Source organism: Lampris incognitus, chromosome 10 (genome assembly GCF_029633865.1).
Source record: "Lampris incognitus isolate fLamInc1 chromosome 10, fLamInc1.hap2, whole genome shotgun sequence".
In the NCBI taxonomy this organism is placed as follows: domain Eukaryota; kingdom Metazoa; phylum Chordata; class Actinopteri; order Lampriformes; family Lampridae; genus Lampris; species Lampris incognitus.
Window position 1 is genome coordinate 16,614,078 of NC_079220.1, and position 11,028 is coordinate 16,625,105.

Here is an 11,028-nt window from a genome sequence, read left to right on the forward strand (position 1 = left end):
CCCAGGTCATTTTTCTCTTTTTGTTGGCAATTAGGGTTTAGACTTAAGCTTGACACCTTGACATCTTCACAGACACTGAAAGTCAGTACATTCTGTGTAACAGTATGTTCCTTGTACTTTTTATGCGATCATCCGACCATTCAATAACAAATAAAACGTGTAAAACATGACCTTTGTGCTGATGGCGAATGAGCAATTTTCTTAGTTTATTTGTAATATTGGCCTACGTTAATGAAGACGAGATCTTTTGAAATGTCTCGCTATGTAATGAATGGGGGAAATTGGAGTTCAGTGATCTATGGGAAGTTTAACTGATCGTATGGTGTTTCAGTACACGCACGAGGAAATAGACAAGCTCTGAAGGTAAACCATGATGCGAAATGACCGATTTAACAAACGTCAGCAAGCCTGTTAATAGAACAGTTAATTGTCCTTTTTAATTTCTGCTTGCGAAATGTAAAAAAAGAAGAAGCGCAACATCCTCTCTTAATTTGGAACAGTTAATTTTGTCCTTTTTATTTCTGCTAGCGAAACGTAAAAAAAAACAGAAGAAGAAGCACAACATCCTCTTAATTTGGAACAGTTAATTTTGTCCTTTTTATTTCTGCTAGCGAAACGTAAAAAAAAAACAGAAGAACAGAAGAAGCGCAACATCCTCTCTTAATTTGGAAATAACTTCCGGTGGGCGAAGGGGCGGTGTCATCACGTCGATCAAAACATCCGTCAGCTTGGCAAGAGCAAACGCGACAATTAAAGCAAAGCTAGACAGCTGTATTGTCATTAAACGAACCGTCCGCAAGGTACGTGCGTTAGATCATAAAAAACAGATTATACAGCTATCTCGCTGTGTTAAAAATCGTTATGAATCCCTAATTCGTTACGTGTTTGATGCGTAGTGAAATTCCTTGGGCATTAGCTTGGCGTTAACTGAGGGGCAGGTCATCTTGCTAATGTTAGCAACTTTAGCTTAGTGGAGAAACAACCCATCAAAGAGGAAATTCGTGTTTATGTATGGGGTGAATCAAATTTAAAAACACCTTTTTTGTGTTGCCCGGCTTTATAATTTTAGCCATCTGATCTACGTAAAGTGGGTGATAAACTGCTAGGTTCGTGAATTAACTAGTTAACAAGTTGTCCTGGTTATTACCTGGTTATCTCATTAGCATATTATCCCACTTGTATACAGTTCGGAACGGCAGACATAGCAAATGAAAAAACAATAGTCACAGTATGTGGTAAGGCAATGATGTGTCATTACATAAGGTTAGCTGGACTCCATTTCAACGTAAACACGCATTGTGATGGTCTATGGTATAAAGTGATTAGTCGAATAAGTATTGGCCAGTTTAAAGTTTTTAAGGATATGTCATCCATCTGTTTAAAAAAAAATTGAACCACTTATTTACTGAATAAACTTCAGAATTTAACCTTGTGGAATTCAGTGGATTTTGAAATCTCAAGAGTAAAGTATATTGCTTAATTCAGTTGCAGCATGTTTAAAAAGAGTTGGTGGTATGGGGCAATATTCATCCTCTTGCTCCTCATGACAGCTGACTAGTCAATTGGCAATAAAACTGCAACCATAGCTTGCTATTTATCATGCTATCTTGCGGCCAGGCATTTGATGAGATTGTTGTTGTGGACCTTTAGGAGACAATTTTGCAATGGTGTGACATCTCAAAAATGTTGGATCATACAGAGTTGCCTCTATGCACAATCTTTTAGTGTGTATCAGTATCACAGCAAACTTCATAGGTATGCTAATTTACTCCACCAACTGTAATGGTCAAGAGCAAATAAAAAAACGTACTTTGTCAGTAAAAGCTAACATTTATTTCAGAGTTGTAAAGACTTGTCCTGCTCAATTTACTGTAGCATCTGTGTCCTGATTCTGGTCTCTGTCTCCTAGCTCATTTACCACCCTCGTCGTTCAACATTCACGGCAAGATAGGGAAACAAGGCACGGAGGCAGCTGCCGATGGTGCAGCGAGCCTGGTAGATGAGATGGCAGAGAGCCCCGAGAAAAGTATCTCCGTCTCAGCACAAGAGCTGAAGGAGCAGGGCAACCGTCTTTTTCTGAGCCGCAAGTACCTGGAGGCTGCAGCCTGCTACAGTAAAGCCATCGTAAGGACTGGGGGTCAGGAAGTTGGCAGTTGTGTGGATGTGCAAATGTGTTTTTGTAATACATATATCTGTATGTGTGCCTGTTTATGGTCCGCAGAATCTACGTCCACATATTCACAATTTCTAAACTCCCATTTAATAACATACAAGTGTAGTTAACGTTCACTGTAGTGTCCGGAATTGTATGTGAACTCAATCTAAGTCCCCATCTAAAAAAACTGCAATCCCTTTCTCCAGAACCACAGTCCATCTGTACCAGCGTACTACACAAACCGAGCGCTGTGCTTTGTGAAGCTTCAGCAGCACGACAAAGCTCTGGCAGACTGCAGGCATGCGCTGGAGCTAGACAGCCAGTCGGTCAAGGCCCACTTCTTCATGGGCCAGTGTCACTTGGAAATGGAGAACTATGACGAAGCCATAGGCAACCTGCAGAAAGGTGGGAGGGGTAGCTTTTAATATCTACTACTACTACTACTACTGCTACTTTCAGCTGTTCCCGTTAGGGGTCGCCACAGCGGATCATCCGTTTCCATCTCTTCCTGTCCTCTGCATCTTCCTCTGTCACACCAGCCACCTGCATGTCTTCTCTCACCACATCCATAAACCTCCTCTTTGGCCTTCCTCTTTTCCTCTTCCCTGGCAGCTCCACACATGTCCAAACCATCTCAATCTTGTCTTTTGGTTTGTCTCCAAACCGTCCAACCTGAGTTGTCCCTTTAATATACTCATTCCTAATCCTGTCCTTCTTTGTCACTCCCAATAAAAATCTTAGCATCTTCAACTCTGCTACCTCCAGCTCCGCCTCCTGTCTTTTCGTCAGTGCCACTGTCTCCAGACCACATAACATAGCTGGTCTCACAACCATTTTGTAAACCTTCCCTTTAACTCTTGCTGGTACCCTTCTGTTGCAAATCATTCCTGATACTCTTCTCCACCCACTCCACCCTGCCTAAACTGTCTTCGTCACCTCTCTCCTGCACTCCCTGTTACTTTGTACAGTTGACCCCAAGTATTTAAACTCATACGCCTTCATCACCTCTACTCCTTGCATCCTCACCATTCTACTGCCCTCGCTCTCATTCACACATATATATTCCGTCTTGCTCCTACTGACTTTCATTCCTCTTCTCTCCCGTGCATACTTCCACCTCTCCAGGCTCTCCTCAACCTGCAACCTACTCTCACTACAGCTCACAATGTCATCCACAAAAATCATAGTCCATGGAGACTCGTGCCTGAGCTCTTCCGTCAACCTGTCCATCACCATTGCAAACAAGAAAGGGCTCAGAGCCGATCCTTGATGTAATCCCACCTCCACTTTGAACCCATCTGTCTTTTCAACAGCACACCTCACCACTGTCACACTTCCCTCATACATATCCTGCACCACTCCTACACACTTCTCCGCAACTCCTGACTTCCTCATACAATACCACACCTCCTCTCTCAGCACCTTGTCGTATGCTTTCTCTAAATCCACAAAGACACAATGTAACTCCTTCTGACCTCTATACTTCTCAATCAACATTCTCAAAGCAAACCTCGCATCTGTAGTGCTCTTTTGTGGCATGAAACCATACTGCTGCTCGCTGATTGTCACCTCTTGCCTTAACCTAGCTTCTATTACTCTTTCCCATGTCTTCATGCTGTGGCTGATCAACTTTATACCTCTGTAGTTGCTACAGTTCTGCACATCACCTTTATTCTTGAAAATCAGTACCATTATACTTCTTCTCCACTCCTCAGGCATCCTCTCACTTTGTAAGATTGTGTTAAAGAATCTAGTTAAAAACTCCACTGCCATCTCTCGTAAACCTCTCCATGCCTCCACAGGTATGTTATCTGGACCAACTGCCTTTCCACTCTACATCCTCTTCATAGCTGCCCCCACTTCCTCTTGCTAATCCACCACATTTCCTGATTCACTCTCCGCACATCATCCAACCTTCTCTGTCTCTCATTTTCTTCATTCATCAGCCCCTCAAAGTACTCCTTCCACCTTCTCAACACACTCGCCTCACTTGTCAGAACATTTCCTTCTCTGTCCTTGATTGCCCTTACCTGCTGCACATCCTTCCCAGCTTGGTCCCTCTGTCTAGCCAATCGGTACAAGTCCTTTTCTCCTTCCTTAATTTCTAACCTCTCATAGAACTCACCATATGCCTTTTCCTTTGCCTTTGCCACCTCTCTCTTCGCTTTACGCTGCATCTCCTTGTACTCCTGTCTACTGTCTTCATTTCTCTCCCTATCCCACTTCTTCTTTGCCAACCTGTTCCTCTGTATACTTTGCTGTACTTCCTCGTTCGGCCACCAAGTCTCCTTGTCTTCCTTCCTCTGTCCTGATGATGCACCAAGTACCTTCCTAGCTGTCACCCTCACTATTTCTGCAGTGCTTGCCCAGCCATCTGGTAACTCCTCCCTCAACTCCACACAGCAGTCTTCGTTCTTCAACTTCCTTCTTCAGCGCTGCCTTCACTATCTTCATCTTCTTGGTCTCCAAAGTCATCCTACATACCACCATCCGATGCTGCCTAGCTACATTCTCCCCTGTCACCACCTTGCAGTCTCCAATCCCCTTCAGATCGCACCTTCTACATAAGATATAGTCCACCTGTGTGCACTTTCCTCCACTCTTATACGTCACCTTGTGTTCCTCCCTCTTCTTGATATTCACCGCAGCCATCTCCATCCTTTTTGCAAAATCCACCACCATCTCTCCTTCTACATTTCTCTCCTTGACACCATACCTGCCCATCACCTCCTCATCACCTCTGTTTCCTTCACCAACATGCCCATTGAAGTCCGCTCCAATCACCACTCTCTCCTTCTTGGGTACACTCCACCACGTCATCCAACTCACTCCAGAATTCTTCTTTCTCTTCCATCTCACACCCAACTTGCAGGGCATATGCGCTAATAACATTCATCAATACACCTTCGATTTCCCGCTTCATACTCATCACTTTGTCCGACAGACTCTTCACCTCCAGCACAGTCATAGTGCCAACATTCAAGGTTCCGACTCTCACTTCCACACTCCTACCCTTCCTCCTCTCTCGCTGCCTCTAGACATGCCTCCCCCCTCTCCTTCTCCTTTGCCCAACAGTAGCATAGTTTCCACCGGCACCCTGCTGGCCAACAGTACCGGTAGCGGTCATTGGTAACCCGGGCCTCGACCGATCCAGTATGGAAATCTGACTTAGGATCCGCGTATTTGATTTGGCAAAGATTTTACGCTGGATGCCCTTCCTGATGCAACCCTCCCCATTTATCCAGGCTTGGGACTGGCACTAAGAATGCACTGGCTTGTGCATCCTCAGTGGCTGGGTTAGGGGTAGCTTTTAATATGCCACGCTTAAATGATGTCCTTTGGTTGAAGATACTTGTAAATAGCTCACCATAGCATTCATGAATTGCCAATGCTCTGGGGACTGGTTCTCACCATCAATTTTGTTATATCAAGTCAATTTTATTTGTATAGCCCAATCTAGAAAATATATTTATACTATGCATAAATGTGGCAGAGTAAAGCTAGGCCATTATTAGGCCATTATTTCTCTGTGTGTTCAGCTAATCATGGATACTTAACTATTTACCAGTATGAAGTACTGGGAATGAAAGGCTGCATGCTATGCAACAGCATGTTTCAAGACAGCCAATGTTGGAGGTAGACTGCTCCTGAGCTACAGAGGCATGGATGACCAAAAAAAAAATCCTCATTTATAGCAAGGAAGTAGAATCGTGTGGTTTTCATGCACTCTTTAGCTAGATGGTGGCGATGCTGAATGATAAAGTCCAAAAAGCAGCCAGTTTAACCAAAAGTAATGACTCAAGAATCACATGATGCAGTAATGTACATACTGTAACAAAGTCCCTCTTTATATGTATTGCTAGCCTATAACCTAGCAAAAGAACAGCGGCTAAACTTTGGTGACGACATTCCCAGCGCACTCCGAATAGCCAAGAAGAAGCGCTGGAACAGCATGGAAGACAAGCGAATCAACCAGGAAAACGAGCTGCATGCCTATCTCACCAAACTTATCCTTGCTGAAAAAGAAAGGTGAGTAACTGTGTGCCCCTCTGAACCATTTCACAACACCACTGGATTTTAGTAATAAAAAATAAAAATCACCTTAAAAGAGGACTTAAGTTTCAGCTTTTTCAAAGTTTTTGTAAAAACTATTGTTTTCTGCTATTTAAAGCAGTTGACTTTTATCGGCTAAGGCCAGCAGTAATTGCATTGGACTTGGTTGTGCCCTGGTATGTTCTGATGTACAGGGAGCTGGAGAGCTGCAGACAGAAGCAAGAGGACAAGTCAGAAGACAGCAGAAGTCAACACAACCTCGCCAAGATCCAGTCAAAACATGTAGGTTTCCCAGTATAACCGTGGTTGAAATAAAGACTTTTAGTTCAGCTTGAATTGGTTCCGTTGATCTTTCTAAATGATTTGTTGGTCTTTCCATTAAAAGTATTTTGGGTGAAAGTACAGGCAATTACAATTAAGCTCCTGAATTAAATTATCCAATCAAAGATGAAAGGTTGATAAAATGCTTGTCCTCTAATGCTATTTCCAAAGTACAGGACATAGTTCAATAAAATTTAAACTTTGGTCACCATTTTATCTCAGGTCTAAGTGTACTGTTGTTTTGTTGAATTATGTCTGTCATTGGACTACCCTGAAATAGTCCTTTTTCCCCACAGGATAAATACCTTTCAGACATGGAGGAGCTGTTCTGTCAAGTAGATGAGAAAAGGAAGGTTAGTGTTGATGACTACTATCTTAAAAACTGCTTCAGTGTGGTATTGTCTATTCACAAAAAGGATGAATTATTGATTTGTTTTATAATGTTGACAGACCATCAAAATTAGGCACTCAAAAAACTAACATCTGTCAAAGTTCTGAAATTAGTAGAAAAGAAGAAACTCAAGTTTGACTTTGCTAAAAACAATCCATTGGAAAGGACAGAAGAATGACAACGCAATGTCACCACTAATACAAGAAAAAACAAAAGCAACATTCATTTCTATTTACCCTTTTGTTTAATAATTCACTTTAAGTAAAAAGAGGTGAACTGGTCAATGTTGTTTTGTCTTTGTTAAGAAGAATTTATGATAACCAGACCAAGATGGAACTGGCTGGTGTCTTTTTGACAGAAACGTGAGATCCCAGACTACCTGTGTGGAAAGATCAGCTTTGAGTTGATGAGAGAGCCTTGCATCACACCCAGTGGAATCACTTATGACCGCAAAGACATTGAGGAGCACCTTCAGGTAAGGGAATCCTCTCACTCAGGCACCCAAAAATCATCAGTGTCCAGGAAAAACGTGATGGGGACCCATTTAGACTCATCAGGGTCCATGACTAGTAAAAAGCATAGTCAAGCTATAATGCCTTTCCTGTTTCTTGGGTTGCCTCAACCCACATTTTGTGATGCCTGTATGAATAAGGAGGTTGAGCACATGTACTCTGTTTCTGTGATATTCAGTGTTCAGTTTAGTTAATGATGGCAACATTTTTTCAATTTAGAAACTTAAATATAAACCAGTTGATAGAGGCAAGGTGAGTGTACTACTGGTTTCACTTGTAGAGTGAAGAGGAATTTGTGCTAGCTTTGGAGGTGGATAAAGAGGAATCAGTCATACCAGTCATTTCATTGGGATTGGTCGTCTCTCCCAAAACAAAACCCCCAATTTTCCTTGGCTCTATCAAGTGCTCAGCTCTGTTAAAAATGAACTTGTCCCAGCACTTTTTCTAAAGTGCCCACTTTTTCTCTTTCTTGGGGCTGCTCCCCACTGACAGATGAAAATGCAGCAGCAGCGTGAAAAAAGTGGATTGGGGTGAACACAGTCTTAACACTCATCTTTAGTGTTATACCTGTACACTGAGCACAACACTATCCATCTAGTGACCATTTTTTATTCCTGGCAGGCTAAATTTTTCAGGACATATCTCATGCATGATATTTGAAACACTCCCCACATGTCCTGGTTGCCTTACACCAATTCCTCACAGTTGTCTTTTTACTCTCCCATCAACAAAGTGCTTTACCTGCCTTCTGCATCAGGTCCTTCCAGTGCACTATGAGATAACACTGTGTCTCACCACCTAATGAATGTTTGATCCAAAGGGCTATTAGACTGTCTAGCACCCCACTTTTGATTCCTGACCCCCAGGTTGAGAACCAGTGACACAGATGCTGTCATGCGTATACATCCGAAGAGGGCAGCAGTTTCAGAGAGCCTAGAGTATGTGTCTGGCACCACTGTTCCTAACCAGGCCTCAAAACAATGATTCTTGAGGTCCTCCAGCCTTTGACTAGTGCATGCACACCTGCATTTGTCTCCTGCCGATGGCTTCCATATGGTCATAACTCCTGGACAGGTTGCTGATGTAGTGCCTGCTGCGCATGTTAGGTGTCAAATACACTGCCCGGTGATACATGGACAAAATTGGATGTGTAAAAATGATTTCATGTCTGTATGTAAACCCAGTAAACAGACTGAAGTGTCCATTGAAAGCAGAATTTACACTAATGGTTGTTTCTGAACCGCTTGCTAGGCAGGGGTTGAGAGAATGGTTTGAGAAGTAAAACCATTTTAAGATTAATGTCCAGCAAACAAAAGTGTAACAATAAGGTAGGAATAATACCCGGGCTCTCAAGTGTTTTTCTTTTCTTTTTCTTTTTTCTTCCTTACAGCGAGTTGGCCATTTTGATCCAGTGACACGCACCCCGTTGACGCAAGATCAACTTATTCCCAATCTGGCAATGAAGGAAGTTATCGATGCTTTCATCTTGGAGAACGGCTGGGTAGAAGACTATTAAAACAATGGCATAAGGAAGTTGAATGTAAAAAGGAGGGATGTTATTATGAAAAAAGATTATTGGAATGTGGAACAAGACGTAGCTGTTTCCAATCATCTCTGTCTCGGCCGGTCACACGATGGACTTCACTTTACTTTTCTCTCTCCATTTATCCCAGTCAAAGGAAGTTGAATCAGTTCATCTGGACACAGCATTTATTGACCAATAAATTTCATCCCTCATCTAAGTGGCCTCTTCAGTCTCAACTGACTGCAGGTGTCCCCACCCTTATAAACAATACAGTTGCGTAACGACCGAAACCAACAACCAGTTTGATGTGCAAGTATTAGTTTCAACAGCCATGTGTACTATTCACAGAGGATTTGAGAATGTTTGCAATCACTGCATTGTGAGATGGCGACAGATGTACTCTTGGGACCCCCCCCCGGTTCAGGGATGGTCGTTCCCTCTTCACATAGATGGCCTCTTTGACTCCCTGTTCAACCCATTCATCCCAACATTTATCCTAATCACTTTCTATTTTCCAGGGCCAGTTGGTTGAGCTTTTCACCCAGATCAAGCATGGTGTCTTTTTGAATTTTCCTAATCCAGTGGTGGGATTGGGAATACAAGTTTCAAATGTTAAAAACAATTCTTTCTTTCAAATGCCACCAAAGAATTTGCAAGCTTTGGTGGGTTGTCTGAATTTGGGCTGATTAGTCCAACCGTTTAATGTGGAGTTAGTTAGACTGCATGTCTCCGGAAAGTAATCAATATGCTTTAATTATTTGATGTGTTACTGAGTAGGGCATAAAAAGGGTTTTGGTGTAAGCCTATCCATATGCCAAACATGCCTGGCAAAAGCTTGGACCAAAAAAAAATGTCTTGCATGCTATCTCGACCTCAGTTCAGTGATTTGACGAGGAAGCAACTAGTTGCATTTGACAAACAGGTTTGCGGCTTGGAAATTGGATCCGTTTGTCACTAAAATGACCCGAGATACAATTTAGGAACCTTGAAAAAAGCAACAACAATCAGACAACTGCTGAAAAGAAATCAGATTTGTGGAAGTCAGTGTTAAAAGTTGCACCTGCTAAATAACCGCGATGGTGGCTCACAAGGGCAAGCGACGGCTTTTCATCTTCTGTGTTCGTAGTCCTGCTGTGGTTACTGGATGATGTTACACAATAATGCTGTAAACTACGTTCCACCTTCACAGCCAAGAAGATGTGTTAATGTTGCTGTACTGCTATTTTAGCCCTTGGTTTGTTTCCCCAATCCCTTGGACTGAAGAGTGTAATCCATGTCGGTTGTCATGCTGTTACATTTTGAGATTACTTTGAAAATGTGGGACAGTCATCTCTCATATCCAAACAATCCCGTGGATTTTACCTTTAATCCAGTTTTGCCTGCTACCAGACTTTTTCCTTTTTAAATCAGGCTTAATAATGCTCCATGTGTTGAGTTTAAACCTGCTTGTCATTTGTATACGGGACTTTGCACATCTTCATGCAGTATGGCCTTGTGAGGTTTGCCGTCATAAAGCTCAACAACATCAGAAATTGGGCTTTTTTTCAGTATGTGCTTTTGAGTTATGGACCAATAATTAAATTTAGCATCAACAATTGCAAGGATTACCAGTTATTTATGCCTTACTAAATGTCCTTTGAAAATATTACCCTGAATAAGGAGAAAACTTCACAACTGAATGGTATTGTTATTTGAAGTATTATTTGAAGGAACATATGATCATCACATTAGTACAATACAGATATTCTGTAACACCTTACCAAACCAAATATCATGATGCCGAGGAGTACTACAATATAAAGCCAAGGTTACAGACTTTGCTTCCATGTATAACCATCAAATCCAAGTTGGTGTCCTGTATAGTTTGTGATGCCCTTTGAGTTTTACAGTAAGATGAGTGATTGGAGTCACTTCAAGTCAGGGTTCAGTACTGTGGGTATCTTTTATAATCATACAACCCAAAGAAAAGACCTCTAAGTTATGTGAATGGACGGCTCTACCATTTGTGCGCTGTGTGTTTACATGCCTGTATGGTTTTGTTTTACCTTTTGGTTTTTCTCTGTGGGCAGTG

At 42.1% G+C, this 11,028-nt stretch overlaps 1 protein-coding gene across 1 annotated transcript; it reads left to right on the top strand.

Annotated features, from left to right (window-relative positions):
- Positions 1 to 687: 687 nt before the first annotated feature.
- LOC130119403 (E3 ubiquitin-protein ligase CHIP-like) lies at positions 688 to 10,946 on the top strand. The gene is made up of 8 exons (XM_056287883.1): positions 688 to 800; positions 1,910 to 2,124; positions 2,362 to 2,560; positions 6,019 to 6,184; positions 6,403 to 6,490; positions 6,826 to 6,882; positions 7,279 to 7,395; positions 8,823 to 10,946. The coding sequence occupies exons 2-8, from the start codon at positions 2,005 to 2,007 to the stop codon at positions 8,946 to 8,948; spliced, it is 873 nt and encodes a 290-aa protein (XP_056143858.1). The 5' UTR covers positions 688 to 800; positions 1,910 to 2,004; the 3' UTR covers positions 8,949 to 10,946.
- Positions 10,947 to 11,028: the final 82 nt, after the last annotated feature.

What these genes read in the sequence shown, in the direction of transcription:
- LOC130119403 (XM_056287883.1), top strand. Translation starts at nt 2,005, where the DNA reads ATGGCAGAGAGCCCCGAGAAAAGTATCTCCGTCTCAGCACAAGAGCTG. An exon ending in CCAAGATCCAGTCAAAACAT is followed by an intron (nt 6,491 to 6,825) that starts GTAGGTTTCCCA and finishes TTTTCCCCACAG; the next exon opens with GATAAATACCTTTCAGACAT. An exon ending in ACATTGAGGAGCACCTTCAG is followed by an intron (nt 7,396 to 8,822) that starts GTAAGGGAATCC and finishes TCTTCCTTACAG; the next exon opens with CGAGTTGGCCATTTTGATCC.